The following is an 18,824-nucleotide window of genomic DNA, read 5'->3' as shown; positions in this document are numbered from 1 at the left end:
CTTTCACCTACCATGCATGGGCACAGCAGCACATGGGGCTGTGCTGCAGCCTGAATCAAAGAAAATAACATCAGGGTCATGTTAACCAATTCACTTTTTTTGTTGCTGGGTTAGTGTTAACCAGATTCTCAGCCTGGTTTATCGCATGACTGCAGGATGTTTTGCATGGTGAGTGGGGCTTGAGAAGGTAAAGGAACATTTACATGTGGTAGGAAAGTGGGTCCCCTGTTTAAGCAGCAATGACACAATGTGTCAGGTTAAACTTCTCATTAAATGCTATGTTATGTATAAAATAGCACATTTTATTTACAATGCATAATACACATGCACAGAAATTATGTATAATTTGTTTATATATACATATATGTTTGTAAGCTGGATCAATTTCCTATTGCAGTTCACAGAATGACTCTGTGGACGGCCCCGTGGTACAACAGAGATGTACTACAGACTGGGAGCTGGGTGTTCTTGGATTCTCACTGACCTCTTTAATGTGAGTCTTCAACTTTAGGTAGGACTCTTCAAGTCTTTTTAAATTAGATACACAAATAATCCATCAGGTTCTATTTTATTCCATGATATGGGCACAAACTTACTAGTACCATCGTGCCCACTCATGTGGATTTGCTCTCATTACCATGTGTCTATGTTGCGTCAGAAGACAGGCAGGGGTCTGTTTTGAGTGGTATTTTGGTGTAGAAATGGAACATTTGGAAACAGTCATTAAAATAGATAATTAATTATAATTTTTGTACTGACTGATATGATAGTGTTCTAACAAATTTATCCATCATCGCAAACAAATTTACTTAGTTGTATCCACTTGAAAATACTTAGAAATAGCTTAATCACAGTGGAAATGAAGATTAGACCAGTTTTCTCTCACTCTCTCCCTGTTTCCGTGTTGCTTGGAGCACCCGATTAACAGCATTGCACTCAGTTTCCTCTGTACATTGATTATATTTATGTAAGGAGATACGCTGAGTTTCATTGGCTGACTCTTTTGTTTCAGTGGTTTAATAAGAAACTATGAAATAGATGTTACGCAATTTCAAGACAAGTGCTCCAGGAAGCTGAAAAGTTGTTGAAGGAACGGAGTGTAAACAAGGATTTAAAAAATATTTAATACACTGAAATGCAGAAAGTTCACAGTCGCATCTCCGTCATCTAGACTAAAAGGAATTTGTATGGCCAAGTCAAAGAAAGAATTGGACTGCCAGATGAAACTGTTCAAGTTATGAGGAACATTTGCCTTTGGGATCTCCCGCTAAACAGATTTGCTGCTTTTTACTGTGTATGGATTTCTGCAGTGTACTGTACTTTCTCAAAAAACTGTCAAAACTTATGTACAAGTAACCTGGTAAGTTTTGAAAAACTGTGCTTGATCTTTTGAAACATAGATGGTTATTAGCACTGTAAGAATTCTCTATTACGTATTAGCTTTTTTCAAAATTGTTTTAAAGAATGTAGCTGAGTAAAAACAGAGTTTGAGAACTAATGTTTAATATTTGAATTTGTGGAACCGGGTAAGGAATAAATGCCATTAACCACTTTGCATGTGTTTTTGTTTTATACTTTATATACTTAAGTTCCAACAGCTCCTGAAATTACTATAAACGCTAAAGACCCTGGAGGGTGAAGGAGATAACCCTTTATTCTTTCAGTTTATACACTTTACTTATCAGTTTCTGTCTAGTCTATGACTTTTCTTATATAAACCTAGAAAAACTGGAAATTCACAAGAAATTGGCTGGGAATCTGTGGCCTGCACAATTATCCCAAAATAGTTTCAGCTTCTTTTTTAAGTCAGTTACTCTTTAAATCGTGGATATTTCTTTAAGTACTAAAGTAAGTGGTTGGATCCTTAATCTTGTACTTTCATAGTGCTCCTTTGAGTACTCAAGTGGAATTTATTATTTTTCCTTCTACTGATGCACAACAAAGATAAGCAAAACCTCTCAAATCCAAACAACAATTCTGTATGAGGCTTTCAGGAGTTACCTCCTTGTTTCTATTTGCCTGAAATGTTGATGTTGTTTAGAAGACCATGTACCTTTGCTCTGTAAAAAGAACATTTTGTGCCTTAGGGCTAACTAGCTGTGGAAACCTACTGCAGAGGACTATCACCTGCTCCATTTTATTTCATATATTTGTCTGACAGTTCCTTTAAAACTATTTCTAATTTTTGCATCAGTGAAAGAATTAATTGCCTTCCCTGATGGAGACCTATCATGCAATGATAACTTTAATGAGGATCCTTTGATTTAAGCTTAAATTAATTCAGAGTAAGAAGTAAGTTTCTGTTCCTCTCAGCTTTGAAAGACAGGAAAATCTCATTCCTGTTCAGCGAATGTATTGTATAAGGGATTCAGATGAGAAAAATATGATCTTGGAGTCCGAGAGCTGTAAATCGTATTTTTCACCTCCAGACTACTTATTGCATTTACATTTGCTTTGTGATACCTTTGATTCTCACTATTGTCACAGTGTGCCCAGTGTGCTGAAAATTTCTTCCTGAGAGCTGTTTTATTAAGGGTGCTCTTACCTCCTTGCAGGACAAAGCTTAAGACCTAACATTCAGCTCTCCAAGGCTGTTAGATACATCCTCAAATCATTTGCATTTCACAGGTGGTGACTTGTTTTGCACACTTTGAATGATGTGAAAAAATAGGCACCTTAGCTCAAGAGCACTTTTGGCAGGGGACGAAGGGCGGTCACCATATGGCTGTGTAAAATCCCTTCAAAAAGATGCTAGACAAAAGACATTCCACTTGAAGGAAGGTCTTTCTGCTCTCAAGAGGTCAAAACCACTTGGCTTTGTCATTTATGCCTAAAGTATTTATGAAACTTTCATTATTGATTCCGTGAACCAGAATCAGATGAGAACCAAATTCTTATCTGAGATAACGTAATTGACACCAGCTGATTATGCCAATGTCTTCGATGGTACTCTGAAATTATTCTCAAGTGAGAAGCTACTGGTCTGTCGATGATAAATTTCTTCAAATTAGGAAACATTAGTCAAAGAAAATTTGTTTTGCAAGAAAATAATGCTTTAATATATTTTAATCGAAGAATTTTTGGGAAACATTTTGACTCTGTAAAAATGTATGTATTTCTCTTATAGGAAGGAGAACTTGGAATTACTAACCTTTGCAATGTTAGTGACATAACTGGAGCAGTGAGTAACAGTTTACTTCGTTAATTACTGACATTTTATGTTACTGCTATTTGAATAAAATGGGTACAATGATTGTATTGTCAAAGACTTCACATAAATGTGCACAGTTGCCTGTCTGGCATAAGTCAATAGGTTGTGTGTTTAGAATTGGCTCAAGTTATTAAAGACACAATTGTCTTTTTTGTTTAAAGAAAATGTGTAAAGGGTGTGGATCTCTGCCGTGAGTCGTGTTCACATTTGTGATCTACAAAGTTCATAAGCACTCATTTCTGAGAAAATGAATTAAAACTAGTGTTTCCTCCAAAATACAGATCATTAAGACAATTTTATTTAGCTACCTTTGTACAGTTAAGTGGTTTATTCTGTTTTTGCAATGATTTGATGGGAGAAAACTTAAAATTACAATTTTTGAGAATTTAGAGATCTATAGGACTTCAATTTGCTGTGTCTATCATGGAGGACTCTTAAGCTTTACATGAGCTTTCCATAGCAGCATTCTTGCAACCGTTTCAGCTAATGTTCTCCTAGTTCAGATTTCAAATGCAATTTAAACTGACAGTTATACGTATTCTTTGAAGAGTGGTGGAGAATTCAATCATCAATGTTTCCACAGAGACTAGTGGGAAGCAGCCTCTCAGCACCTGGCATCTAGCAAGGCCAGGTCATTTATGATGCTGGGGCCATAAAAGCTGTGTTGTCATGACAATGCATAGCAAGGTTGACTCACTCATTTAGGTCACTGTGTACCTTTGCTCAGTGTTACCAAGTCTTACTTTTTTCATGAGGCTTTGCAATGCTCAATGTCAGAGTCTCCTGCTTCCAAAGCCATTCCCTTCCAGCTTCCTTTTAAAAAGAAAAATGATACATGATCATGAAGAAGTGAGTGGGACTGAATACACAAGTGAAGTCCAACATAAAACCCAAACCACATCATATTCATTACATCTTTGAAAACTCATGGTTTTAAAGCCAATGCCTTGCCTGTTGGAGAGTGGGAGGCTTGCGTCACGTGGCTTTCCACTGTGCTTGGATGTACTGTGTGCTCCATATCTCTTCTCCACAGAGAACAAGGGGTAAAATAAAGCTGGGAGAGAGGGAGCACTGACCGCACACACCGTGGCTGGATGACTCATTCCCAGAGCAAGACTGGACATGGACTGTCATTAGCCAGGGCTCCTTCTGCTTCTGGAGCTGTGCATCAGCCCTTTCCCAGGGCTTGTGTAAAGCCAAGCACTCTCTCCAGGTGACAGTCACAGTCTGCTCAGGTGTCCTGCAATCCTTTTACTGCCCTCAGTACATGCAAGGGTGTCAAAGACTTTAGCAGAACTGAACAGGTAGTTGAACATCTACTGTTTTGCACAAACCAATCTCTAAGAATTATTTATTTTTTCTTCTGCTCTGTATTTGATTTTACATTGAGAAGAACACTATGCAACATAATTCCCTTACTGTACATAGTATGTGAGTACCTATAATCTTTGGTATATTTAATATTTTTGTTATAGACCTAAGTGACTTGGTCAAGCAGAATATTTTCCTTCATCTGGAAATTGAACTGTTGTCCTCACTCTTAGCGTATGGAGTATCCCCTCTCTTTAAAAATGTACTTTCAACATCCTTTTTTAAAGCCACTGTCTGTCTTTGCAGTGCACACAGGGATGTCAGTTTTGGAATGCAACGGTGCAAATCAATTGCCCACTGAAATGTGTGAGTATTGCCTTAGCCTTGGCTCTATAGCACTTGTATCCAGTCCATCAAGAACCTTAGCCAATGGCAGATGTGGAAAACCTAACCAGAGGAGTGTTTCTATGAAAAAGATACAATGAATATATTTTTCAGTGCATTCATAAACTTGGAAAGTTAATAATCCTTGCTATGGGAGTTACAGAATCACAGAATGTTAGGGATTGGAAGGGACCTCGAAAGATCATCTAGTCCAATCTCCCTGCCACAGCAGGAACACCTAGATGAGGTTACACAGGAAGGTGTCCAGGCGGGTTTTGAATGTCTCCAGAGAAGGAGACTCCACAACCTCCCTGGGTAGCCTGTTCCAGTGTTGTCACCCTCACTGTGAAGACGTTTCTTATATTGAAGTGGAACCTCCTGTGTTCCAGTTTGTACCCATTGCCCCTTGTCCTATCATTGGTTGTCACCGAGAAGAGGCTGGCTCCATTGTCGTGACACTCACCCTTTATATATTTATAAACATTAATGAGGTTGCCTCTCAGTCTCCTCTTCTCCAAGCTAAAGAGACCCAGCTCCCTCAGCCTTTCCTCATAGGGGAGATGCTCCACTCCCTTCATCATCTTTGTGGCCCTGCGCTGGACTCTCTCCAGCAGTTCCCTGTCCTTCTTGAACTGAGGGGCCCAGAACTGGACACAATATTCCAGATGAGGTCTCACCAGGGCAGAGTAGAGGGGAAGGAGAACATCTGTCGACCTGCTAATCACCCCACTTCTAATACATCCAAGGATGCCATTGGCCTTCTTGCCCACAAGGGCACAGTGCTGGCTCATGGTCATCCTGCTGTCCACCAGGATCCCCAGGTCCCTTTCCCCTACACTGCTCTCTAATAGGTCATTCCCCAACTTATACTGGAACCTGAGGTTGTTCCTGCCCAGATGTGAGACTCTGCACTTGCCCTTGTTATATTTCATTAAATTTTTCCCTGCCCAACTCTCCAGCCTGTCCAGGTCTCACTGGATGGCAGCACTGCCTTCTGACATGTCAGCCACTCCTCCCAGTTTGTTAAAATGTGGGGACGTTTTACAGTTCATTAAGTTCAACCACTCACCCAGATATTCAGGCAGTGAGAAAGAACTAGTGCTTTTCAGGATTTTACTCTACTGGGGCCTGTCTCAGAGTTGTATGCATATGTAAATGAAGCACATGGTCTTTACTAGATTGATTTCTCGCTTTTATTAAACCAATGAATAAGAATTAGCATTGGTCTGGGACAACTGCCATGATAGTTTTTTAACTGCCTTTTTTTCTGGACCTCCTGAACACCTGAAGCTCATTCATCCCTGGCATCATTTTAATGTTGACTTTCTGGTTTTTCAAGTGTGGGTTTTCTTTCTTTCATTATTTGCCAGTGATAAGGTTTTGTAGCATACTTTCACTGCAAAAAACTATTAATTAATTGATACTATCTGAAATACTCTGTGATTGTATTTATGCTAATCCTGCATTTTATTTATTTGCTTCTTGGCAGAACAAGACATACATTAGAGCATGTGAGGTAAGTTAAATGCTATCAGATCAATTAAAAAAATCATGGTTTCAGTGATTACAATGTCCATATAGTGCTAAGAAATACAATGTAGATATATAAACTTATCAGTCCAGGTCTACTTGTTTTGTGCTCCCTAAAGATGAAGAATGAGTTAAGTATCTGAATTCTTTCTTTCCAGTATGGTGGATAAGGACATGTTTGCATTTAAAACTGCTGTGTGGCAAAGAATATTGCTTTCAAGAAAGCAGACTAATCACACCAGTATGGTATGCAGTACAGATAGATTTAAACTGTGTTCTAGGCTCTCACAGAAGTCTTGTTCTATCCAGTTTTTCATTAATGCCATTGAAGATGAACTAGGAGAATGCTTATTAAGACTGGTATGACACCTGTTTGATGAGAAGTGGCAACATGGAGTGGGAACTAGAAGACAAAATACACTCTTGACTGGGTAGAGTCTTCGAATGAAGTAAAATGCAATTTGGTAAGGGGCAATGTGTTGTCCTTTGAAAGAGATATCAAATGGGGAGCACCTGGTCTGTGTTGCAGATGGACTGGGTTTACAGTGATAAGTACGAGGCAACAAAGTGTTGCTAAAGAGATGGTGCCTTTCTGGGGCCCTTTTATGATGAATACAGAGTGTGGGATGGTATGGGATGACTGCAGGATTGCATTTGAGACTGTTGAGGCCTCAGTATGAAGGTCGTACCCAGATGGGAGTAATGTACTTCAAGCAGGAGATGGTGGAGTTGGAGGGAATTCCGAGTAGGAGCACAAGTGCATTGGCAAGCTGGAACTCGGATTGAAAAGGCTGACTTTTTAAATGCTTTTTAATCTGTGAAATTGTAACCATGACAAAGATTTTCAAATACGCTAAATGATGGTTTTGGAGTGTAGGAACAATCCAAGAAGTAAGCAACTTTTGTAGAAACACCAAATTAGTGCGATTTTTTGTTGTTGTTGTTGGCTTTTTTTTGTTTGTTTTGTTTTTGCTTTTGTCTTGCCACACAATATGCCAGTTAAATTCACTAACTCTGCAAGGGCTTTTGCGAGATTATTTTTCCACTGTATCAGTTGGCTGACTTGACTCCCCACATGGTCAGGTGAGCAGGAGGTCACTGCCTGCAGAGGAACAGGTCACTGCGGTCTGCAGGGGAGAGGAGGGCGAGTAAGTGCGCAGCTTTTCCTTTGGTGTTGGCTCAGCTCTGTCCTGTGACTACACCATGGGACTGGAATCTGGTAGTATCACTCCTGTTGGATATTATCGCTCACCTAGAAACATGGGAGTGCCGCTGAATTTGGTAGGAATATTCACAAGGGCAGCAGAATCTGGCTCACACAGGGGCAGTTCTGATCAATGGAGAATATGTGACTGTTGCTTGTTTTCAGGCAGAGCAGATGGCAGGAGTCATGATAATTCTCTTCAAAGTATTTTATTTCTCCAAATATAAAAACATCAGAAAAAAACTTTTTAAGTACTTGCACTTGGCACTGAATGCCTAGATATGAGATAATGTATGTAGGAATACACTGCTAAGCAAGTTTTTAAATCCATCTCACCTGCAACTCTGTTGTCTGAAATAACATGCCTTATCAGTTTCTGTAGGGTGCTGGAAGTGTATATCCTAGAATCGCAGGAAGAACAATTAAAAAATTTGCTCACTTAACATAATGAATTGTTTCTGAATGATCTGAAGGTTAATTATCACTTGGAAGGTGGCTGCTGTATGAAGCAAACTTCAAGATTTTATAGGGTGAATGAACTTGCAGAATAACATGAGCCCAAATAAAATACTTGTCTAGAAAAGCTCAAACCATCACTTCTCAAAAGTTTCAGCTTTCCAGAAAACACAGTCATATATGTAATTTTTAAGCTACTGAGATGCACCTGGAAAATGTTACTATGTCGTCTTAAGTTCTCTACCTATAAAGCTGGGTAGAACTATATCTATGTTCCTTACCTAAACTGGAAACTCTTAGGAGTTTTCTGGTTTTAGGATGTGAGCATGGAGAACTCACTGCCTTGGGGTATTTGTTATGTTTGCAGCTTTGTACAGTTTTGTACAGTTTGCAGCAACTGTACCAGAAGGAGTAACTACTAACAAGGAAGTGTGAATTAGGCATGGCTGCTCTGATGAATCACTAATTTCAACTATTTTGTAAACTGACTGGAAGTACATTTGGAAGAATGTTCCTCATTCACAGGAAAGACAGGAATCAGGAAAGAGTGAAATCAAACATGTGGCATGTAGCATTAACATGTTAAAAAACATTGTTTCCTGACTCCATGGTTGTCACTGAATTCTATTTCCAGCTTTAATGTAGCCCCATAGTTGTGCTTTCCACAAAAGGACAGTGTGTGATGAGGAGAACCCTAATTCAGTGCCCAGTGAACCGATGGAAACGCTCTCAGGAAGCTCTTCGGATTGAGTTTGTGGTACTGCTGTTTTTCAGAATGAATGTAAAGACTTCCACAGGGTTTGTATGTATTCAGTATGTCCACAGGATTTGTACGTGTTTAAGCTGTGTCTGCATAATTCTAGAAGGAAGTTTGCCTTTGCACAAAACTAACCAGTGAGTTCTGTACCCTACACAGGCAGTTTCCTGTAAATTTGGCTGTAGCCGTGCAGAGGATGCATACGGAGTTGAAGCACAGAGTAAGTCTGAATGGAGTCCTGTGTCTGATTCACAGTCTGATAAATTCACTTTTAACATTATAGTCTTGTCCTACTCTCTGGATTTCTTTGAAAAAATAGGAATGTCTGGAGTATTTTTATTCATCAGAAAATTACCACTCCTCTATTTTCTTTTAACAAATACAATGAAGTTAACTGTTTCTTATCGTGAAACTAATTTTCCTCCCTTTCATGGACACCAGACTTTTAAAATCCACTCTCAACTGCTTAAGATGATACTTTGTCAAGACCTGTCTGCTACCTTGAAATCTTTGCCAAAAGCTCCTGAGACTTACATGGGAACAACTGGGCTAATACAGTGCTATTGAAATAGGCTCCTTGAAAATCTCTTTGGAAGTCTACCACAGCTTCTCTAGGTTTCTATTCAGCAAAATTTTACTAAGTATCTATAACTAAAAGTTCATTTACCAAAGCACAGAGTTGTAATCACATACGCTCTCATCGAGCTTGGCCCAGTTCGGGCTTACTTATCAAACTGTGTTTAAAATGTCATGCGATTTATTCAGCAACATTTTCAATGTATTATTTTCTGTCTTTTCATTGGCCTCACAACTTTTGGGTGTGTGGAGTGACAGGCTTTAACCTTTAAGGCCCAGAGATTGTCATGGAGGTTTTTTCTCACTGTTGAATTATATTTTCCTTTTAGACTACTTGAACGAGCCTAGAGCTCCATTTGCATCTGCCATTGGAAGTCACAATGTCACACTAGGGTGGAAGCCAGCTAACATCTCTGGAGTGAAATATATTATCCAGTGGAAGTTCAATCAGCTCCCTGGAGACTGGAGGTACACAGAGGTAAAGAAGAACATTTCCTTTTACTTGGCAAGGAAATAGGTTCTTGATTTTATTTATAATCCTATCCTGTTTCACTGGAGAAAGAAAGGGTAATTTATTAATAGCGTGCAATCGTATTAAAAAAACACATGAGGAAAGAAAGTAATGACTAGATTTTGAAACAGAAGTAGCTGTAATTTACTACTGAATTAAGTTGTTCCTTTGTCTTTTCCTAGCAGTTGGCTAAGACTGGTAAAATATTTTGGGATTCTTAGTGTATTTGCAGGACAATGGTTGTGCTTGTCATCTCTGCTCTTCATTTTATTTTAGAAAAATATTGGATAATATGTTAGGTACAAGAAAGAGGTTTACAAAATCATGAATAGCATAGGGAAGCTGAGAAATGGACAACTATTATCCATTTCCTCCAACATAGGAACTAGGGACCTTGATAGAAACTAGCAGTTATCAGAGTCAAAACTAGCAAATGAAGGTATTTTCTCACAGAATGTGTAGTTCAAATGTTCAGCTGCTTTCTGGCAGATGTGGATGTTAAATTACTGAATTTCAACTACTAAATATTGAAATAACTAAAATTACTAAGTGGAGTTCAAAAAGTCACTGGACCAATTAATGGAAGAAAAAATTAGGTTCTAGTAAATGCAAACATTGGCATTGTTTCGTGTTGAGCCATGCTTATAAAATGCCAAGTCTGAGAGTATTTAAAATAAATATCATTGTAGGCTTTCTCTTTTTTTTGTACCTTTCCCTAGACATATTTTTTGGTTCTTGTCAAAGACACAATACTTGGCTTTGTAGACCTTTGTTCTGACTCAGTATGGTTATTCTCATATTATGTACTTTTGCGTCAACTGTACACTTTTTATCTTGCTATCAACTCGGTTGGACCAATTTACAGAGCATGGCAAGTTTGTGCCACAAATCAAAGGTAAAGATAATTTGCTAAGCAGGAAGTTCTACTGAATTAATCATTGGTGAAATAACGGGGAAAAATTGCTTCAGACCATAAATATTTTAGAGTAACTAGGAGCTATTGGATCTTGAATTTGTAGTATACATATCAACAGTTTAAAATACATTGCCCATAATATGTTATTGTTTTAGTTTTTTACCTGATTCTTCAAATTTACTATTATATTGCATCCATCCTTCCATCTCTCTACTCGTTGTTTAGATTTGGTAGTGTGTTCTGAAGAAAAGACAAAAAGTTCTGAAAGGATGGAAAATCAAAGTCTATGGTGAAAATAGCTCCCAGAATTTCCTCTTATTTAAACTTAGGATGCTACATTTCAGTATCTTGAAATACGTATGTGGTTGTATGAGACCTCTTTTGCCCTGATAACACTCTACATAGAACTGCAGATGGAGGAAGAAAAAAAATGATTGTGTCTGTGCATTGATCTAGGTAGTATCTGAAAATTCGTATACAGTCAAAGACCTCCAAGCCTTCACGGGGTACGTGTTTCGAGTCACTTGGATCATTACATCTCAGCTGCAGCTCCATTCTCCGTCAAGTCCCAGTTACCGGACACATGCTTTTGGAGGTGATGAATAGAACTTCTAATTGCATCTTTCAGGACCATATCAGAAATGTTTAGATTTCCTTGTTGTTTCTTTCATGGAAAACACTGATGCTTAATCTTCAGAATGATGTGTATGCTGTCTGCTGTGTAGCTGCGGAAGACCAAACTAAAATTCTATAGGCTCTTTTTATTTGAACTAGAAGATTTAGGGCTGCTTCCTGCTTTTAGTTTGAAAAACACATATGGAAAAGTATATGGTCAATATTGTGAGGGCACACTGGATACTTTTGTGCATAATTATGCATGTTAATTTTTTGACTGAAATACACGCACATTCTCCTGGATACTAAAAAAAAAGGTTAACCATTGCTGAAATCTTATGCTGTTCTAATCATGTTTATTAGTATAAATGAATTAGCAGGTGTGAAACCTAAAAATGTACCTAAAAAAAAGAAAAAACCAATTAATGTATTAAATGCCGTCCCAGAGTTAATGATTTCTGTCTCTTGCAGCTCCTGCAACAGCTCCTGTCATTAAAGATATCCAGAGCTCAAGTCCAAACACTGTTGAAGTTAGTTGGTCTCCACCACTTTTTCCCAACGGATTGATTGTTGGATATAACTTGCTCCTGACCAGTGAGAATCATGAACTGCTGAGAGCCTCGAGAGGGCACAGCTTTCAGTTCTACTCCACCTTCCCAAACAGCACTTACAGGTACAAAAAGAAAATACAACCAGAGTGGCCAAGTGTGCTGTAGCTCTTATTGCCCAGATAGTACAAGATATGCCTAAATACCACTGCTGCACAATTATGCAGCTTACTTTTGTTCTTGCCAAAAACAAGAGTTCCTTCCTTGAGATAACGGAGTTATTCCAGATGAGTTGGCTGCTTATGTGCAAGTGAGATGAGGAGGAAGGAAAAGCAATAGGTCCAGAAGGGTGCATTTTCTTAGCTGCTGTTTTTCATTTTTTTAATCTTATGTGGCATGTTTTCAGCATATGCAGGGAATAACAGAGCAATACTCCCTAGCCCCTTAAACATCTGGAAAAATTCCTTCATTTTTATTAAACACAAAGGCCCGCATTCTGTTTGCACTGCTTTGAAATGAAGTTGTGTTGCTCTTCTGAGTCTGAAATCCTACTTTGAATTTTAATTTAGAAGATTCTGTTGTTGTCCCACCTTCAGGGAATTCAGATTCTGGTTGGTTTTATTTTTATTATAAATTTCTCAGGGCATTATATTTAAACAGGCATTTTCTGGAAGTTAAGCACTTCTGTAGCAGCTGCCTTACTTGATAAAATATTTCTCAGGGAATCTTTCAAAACAAACCTGCAAACCAAAACCTGTCTCTTTGCTTTACTGTAGGTTCAGTATTGTGGCAGTTAATGAGTTTGGTACTGGACCCCCTGCTGAAGCCAACATCACAACCCCGGAATCCAAAGGTACAAAAGTAGTAGAGTCCTTATAATTGTCTGTTCCTGGGGACAAAGTCACGTTTGCTGGGCTGCCATGTACCTGGCAGAAGAGAATAATATTTAGACTGTAAACAGTGCATGAAAAGGACTTGTACACTGAAGAGTCACTAGCATATCAGAGAGACTCCTGTGTTTTATCTGTAGACATTATTGGGCTACACAGCATGGTAATAACCTGTGATGCTGGTAAGCCCCAAGAAATTTGGCCTGAGGTGTATTGCAGATGAAAAACACCTCAGTGGTTAGAGACAGTGACTGACAGGACATACTTTCATTTTCTAGGTGAGATTTTAGCAGTTTACAAACAAATTCTTATTTGTTATTCTTCTAATAATAATAAGTACTTAATACAGATCTCTTTTGCCGAAACTTCCTCAGTTATCTCATGCCAAATATAAGAAATCCTATCAATATTTATTGCTCTTTCGTAGCTGTATTTATCTTACTATATTACCTAATTAATAATGAAAGTAATGATACACTGTAGATATCACTCAAAGCATTGAAGAAATATTAATTAATTGCCAGAGAAAGGTACATGTTGAGATGCAGCATAAGTGATAACGAAATCAATATTACCAAAACGTATTTTTAGAAAAGAAAACAAAAGATGCTCCCCTCCTCCTGAAGAAATCCAGTCGTCAAACACCTGGAAACTCTTCAATCCTAGTGAACACTTTAAGTCTGTCTCCGAATCTCTAATCTTCTGCTATTGGTTGGAGAAATCGAGCTTATAGCTTCTCTAGTACTCAGACACACTGATACGTCCTTATCTGGCGACTCCACAAAGGTTTGCCCTAGGGCTGGCTGACCCTGAGCCATAAACATTTGTGCCATTTGTGAAATGTCCAGGCTGGTACATTTGATGGTGTTCATTAAGCTAATTACCAACCAATTAATTTCAGGTAGAAAACAAACAAACGAACAACCATACCCCCCAAAAAAACATTTTCTGAGGGTAGAGAACCATTCCACCTCTCCTTTCAAGATAAGGAAGTGATAGTGGCCTCTTGCACTCTGCTTTGGAGAGGTCATTACTGAGATGACTCATTGTGTGTGTGTGTCATGTGAGAAACACATGCAGCTCAATCTATGCAGGTTATGCAGGAATTAATTAAGACGGCATTCAACCACAGTCTTGTGATACCCATATGAGGAAATAATATCTGGTAGCAGACAGCTGTTTAACCTAGAGGGAGAGAAAAAAAAAAAAGGAAGGATTGTTTGGAAACTGAAAGTAGCCAAATGCAGACTTGAAATAATGCACTGCTTTTCGAAATGATGGTAACTACTTTGTGAATCAATTTAGCAAGGGATATGCAAGGTTTTCAGGGATCTGAGATTCAGAAGCAAGACTAGCTATCTTTTCCAGAGCTATGCATAGCCTAGACAGAAGGTATGGATTTGCTACAGTGTTTTGATGTAAGTTACTTGGGCCTGTATAAGCACGACTTGACTTCAAAATCTGCGACTTAAAAAGAAAAAAATCCACAACATTTTTTAAATTTATCAACTCTGAAGAAGATAATATTATCCCATTATCATCTTTACTTGTGAAAACTACTTGCTCCTTGAAAACACTGGTCAGCATGATGAAATACATTAAACAAACATACTTCCTTTGCTTTTCCCCAGCTCTGTGGGATAATATTCTAGTTTGAATGGGCTTTTCAAAGAGGCCCAGGGAGGTTAAATGTCCCACTTCCATTGGATCTCGGAGTGACATGGATGTCTCGGTGCCCTTGTTTCCTCGAGAGTTCGTAGGGCCTCATTTGCTCCAGCTTCCTTTCCCTCACTGAGGACTCACTGCTGTTACCCGAAACGACGGTGTGAAATTCCTGTGGTGCATTCTCACCCTGTGGTGAGCAGCCAGAAGGCACTGCAGTGAATAACTCTGTCCATTTTCAACATTCAAAGAGTTTGAATTTTAGTCAGCCATTGCTAGTGTAAAAATATATATGTACACGTATATATGTGTGTGCACGTGTATACACATGTCTGTTAGTGCCGTATCTGAGCTAGAAACATTTTTCTCTGTGATGCAGTCACCTATCTTAATTCGGATTTTTTTTTTTTTTTTTAGTTAAGGAAAAAGCAACATGGCTCTTCCTATCCAGAAATCAGTCTCTAAGGAAGAGGTACACAGAACATTTCCTTGAAGCAGCCCAGTGCCTGCAAAATGGTATTATACACCACAACATTACAGGTAAAACCAGATTGGGCTCTCTCCTCTTATCTCAAGTATGACTTAGACCTCTGTGTTCACCAAGGACAGAATGAACCTCCTCTAGCATGAGAGAGTATCTAGCCTCCCTTCATTGTCAGTGGGGAGAAACAGGAACTTTCAGGACATGATTCGAGCTATTTGAAATGACAGACATTGGGAAGAGATTAATTGTTCTCCCCAGTGCAACCTTTTCTTCACTGAATCTAGGCAGCTACTTTGGAGCTGGACTTTTACATAGTAAGTAGCTAAATTGAGTTAGGATGAAGCCAAAGCAGGTGTTTCCCTGTAATTGGTTGGTCCTGTTTGACCCACCTGATCTTCTACAACAAGGTGACCCACCTAGTAGATGAGGGAAAGGCTGTGGATTTTGTCTACTTAGACTTCAGTAAGGCTTTTGACACTGTTTCCCACAGCATTCTTCTGGAGAAGCTGGCAGCTCATGGCCTGGATGGGTTTACTCTGCAATGGATAAAGAACTGGCTGGATGGCTGGGCCCAAAGAGTTGTGGTGAATGGAGTCAAATCCAGTTGGTGGACGGCCACGAGTGGTGTTCCCCAGGGCTCAGTATTGGGACCAATTCTGTCTAATCTCTTTTGAGGAAATGAGAACCACATTTGTTTGCCCTGGAGAGGGTCGATCAGTGCCAGTTGTTTTGCATGTCATACATCCTCTTTTTGTCTGATTAGCTTTCTGAAGGGGAATTGTCTGTGATAATTTCACTTACATAGCAAATAGGAAAGTTTCCTTATTATCTGAAAGTAGAAGTGGAAGAGAAAACCAGTTAACTTTTCTCCAATGATGTTGGGTTGCAGATTGAAAAATATTTCTTTTTAAGGCAAGTAGAAAAAGTAACTGAAAAACTGAAACTTATTATCTCTGCACATATCTTTCTATTTTAGGAATTTCTGTGAATGTTTATCAGGAAGTTGTCTATTTTTCTGAGGGGAATTCCATCTGGGTGAAAGGAGCTACAAATATGTCCGATGTATCTGACCTAACACTCTTTTATGCTGGCTGGGGGAATATTACATCCATCTCAGTAGACTGGCTTTATCAGAGGATATACTTTGTCATGAATGGAAAGGTAGTGCTCTAGGCCTTAATTAATTTCTTATTTCATTGGAAACATTACTGTGATTTATTTTACATAAGAAAATTTGATTTTTATATAAGTATGCATGCACAAAATATAATTATAGAAATAGATTTTTAAAATTTAATAATATTCACATATTTCAGAGACTTAAAAAAGAAGAAAGGCTTGAATATCAGGTCATATTTAAAGCAAACAGGCTATATGGAACTCTGAGTCCTTGTCTTATTTTTCTTCTTAGCACATAAACCACTTTGATTTTAACTGCTTTGTTTTTGGGACTGAGTTCACACCCACCTCATACCCAATATAAGCGACTTCGTTACTTTGTTCTCCATCTAGCTTGTTCAGTTCCTATTCTGTCTCAAGAAGGAGGTCAAATAAGTAATTAGTGATATAATGCCCTTCAGAATTGGCAAATGGTGTTCAAGAGGGAAAGTGTTTCAAACCTATGGTGACAGCTGAGATTACAACTGTTTCAACTTGAAGTAAAAGTGATGGCAACCCTGCACTGGATCCCTACTCATAAAACATCAGTTACTCTAACGGTCAGACTTTGCATGTACCTTTGTTATCTTCTAATGCACAAAGAACTGGAAAGTTTCCCTAAATGGTTAATGGGGGATTTATTGTTTGTTTTTGTAAACCTCTTGCTATGTCTGATTTTTTCGCTTACTGCTCAGGGAAGAGGGAGCAGGAAAAGCAGTAGTGAGAAAAAGATACAAATGAGGTGTAGATGGACAGACTGATGGTAGGGATTTCTGAATCCATTGCAGGTTATCGAAATCCCAAGGTATTGCTCCCAGGATCAGAAAAGCACTTGCTTCCCTCTTTTCCCTTCTTTACTAGACTGTTTTCGAAGCACAGTCTGCCTATACCCCCCAAATTGGGGGTTTCCCTCCAGCTTAGAGGCAGGAAGTTAAGACGAGGATGACTGACAGACAGCTCTTTCAGGGTAAGCTGTCATGCATGCATTCATACTTTCCCCACTGAGCAAGTGTTATACTCGGGTGACTGACAGCTCAGGAGCCCAGGAGAACCTAAGATTGTCAGAGAGATGTTTCATTGTCTGGTTCTCCTGAAGGAATCTCAGGTCAGCTCATTTGCTCACCAGCAAATGCCTTATGAATGCATCACCAGTTTTTCTTCTCATTCCCCAGATACATGTCTGCCATTTAGAGAATTGCGCAGCAGCTGAAGACATCACTCCTCTTTATGTGATGTCCCCCAGGAAGGTTATAGCAGATCCCTTTAATGGGTAAGTGTCCTCCTTTGAGCATTTGGTGTCAAAGGTTCTATAAAGCTCCTCTCTAATTTTCTTCACTTCATTAGTCATCTAGGTTCCTGCTTCAAACTCTTCCCTTATCAAAACAGAAGTGCAATTGGCAAGACATAACAAACTACAAAACAATTGGAACAAGAGTCATGCCATGCAGTGTTGTTTTCTGCATTTTCTTCCTAGGGTGTTAGAGGAAATTAAGTATTTCCAATGCAGAAATTTGGTTTCCAGACATTCCTTGCTTTTACAAATATGAAGCTCTGTACTTTTTAAATGTCCATGCTTAATACTTGAGGTATTATGGAAGAATATTGTCCAATAATCTGCCAGCCAAATCCCCAGAAGGTAAAAATTGATATGCTTAATTCTTCCAGGATGTATATTAATAGCACGAAAAGTGTTTTCCTATTGTCTGCATAAAGATAGGCACATCTCTGAGCTGTTAAAATATTTGTAACTCATCTACGGAGTTCTTGTGCTGTAGTTATTTGGGTCTATTTTGCTCCATGGCCAGCTACATTTTCTGTCTCCTGGAGGATGGCATATACAGAGCAAACCTTCCACTCTTTCCTGGCACTGCCTCCACAGCTTCACCCGTAGTACAATCCAGCGCTCTGAGAGACTTCATGATCAGCTTCCAATCTAAGAGACTTATTTTCTTCAACAAAACAGAACAAGCCTTTGTGTCAGGTTTTCTTGATGGTTCAGAACTTCACATACTGCGATCACACATGCCACTTAATGACGTGGAGAGCTTTGTTTATGAGGATGACACATTTACTGTCACAGATGGCTGGGCAGTTTACCATGAGGAGGCCTCTCCAGTGGGGAGTTCTAGCTTCAATGAGTATGTCGTGGATTGCAATTTGGCCTATCCAGAGTACTTTGGCTTTGGCAACTTGGTTTTCTATGGAGCATCTACTCAGCCTTTTCCTCTACCAACTCCTCCTCGGTTTGTCACGGCACTGTTTGGATTGGACCAAGCTGTGATCAGCTGGAAACCACCTGAACACCCTATTGGAACCAGTAAGTTTGGTTGTTTCTTCCTGAAAGTCCAGTCCTTTTGTTTCTAGCAGAATAACTTCCTGGTTTCCCTTCTCCTGATGCTGGGCTTTGGTGACTTCAGTTTCTGATTCTGCTGGAAGTTGTGCAATTACCTGAATTTGAAATATTTAACCAAAAATTTGCCAGTAGAATAGGTAAACTGTCTGACTAAATTAATACAACTTTATATTGCTAACTCATTTGTCATCTTCACGGTATTTTAATCAGGGCAAGTAGCAGTAACATTGGTTGCTGATATCACACAGAAAATGCAGG

The 18,824-nt window shown here is 39.0% G+C and overlaps 1 protein-coding gene across 1 annotated transcript in view; it reads left to right on the top strand.

The window, feature by feature from the left end:
* The first annotated feature begins 1,237 nt into the window (after positions 1-1,237).
* Positions 1,238-18,824, top strand: part of ROS1 (ROS proto-oncogene 1, receptor tyrosine kinase) — a 72,401-nt gene continuing 54,814 nt past the window's right edge. Inside the window, exons 1-13 of the mRNA XM_065631224.1 lie at positions 1,238-1,360; positions 3,128-3,181; positions 4,829-4,888; positions 6,396-6,422; positions 9,013-9,073; positions 9,759-9,907; positions 11,313-11,451; positions 11,943-12,144; positions 12,796-12,872; positions 14,989-15,111; positions 16,032-16,216; positions 17,386-17,483; positions 18,019-18,530. Coding sequence (XP_065487296.1) covers positions 1,238-1,360; positions 3,128-3,181; positions 4,829-4,888; positions 6,396-6,422; positions 9,013-9,073; positions 9,759-9,907; positions 11,313-11,451; positions 11,943-12,144; positions 12,796-12,872; positions 14,989-15,111; positions 16,032-16,216; positions 17,386-17,483; positions 18,019-18,530 — 1,810 coding nt within the window. The remainder of the gene's footprint in view (positions 1,361-3,127; positions 3,182-4,828; positions 4,889-6,395; positions 6,423-9,012; positions 9,074-9,758; positions 9,908-11,312; positions 11,452-11,942; positions 12,145-12,795; positions 12,873-14,988; positions 15,112-16,031; positions 16,217-17,385; positions 17,484-18,018; positions 18,531-18,824) is intronic.

The sequence above is a fragment of the Caloenas nicobarica genome, chromosome 3, assembly GCF_036013445.1.
Source record: "Caloenas nicobarica isolate bCalNic1 chromosome 3, bCalNic1.hap1, whole genome shotgun sequence".
NCBI lineage: Eukaryota > Metazoa > Chordata > Aves > Columbiformes > Columbidae > Caloenas > Caloenas nicobarica.
The sequence above is the reverse complement of the archived record's forward strand: the minus strand, read 5'-3'. Positions and strand labels throughout refer to the sequence as shown.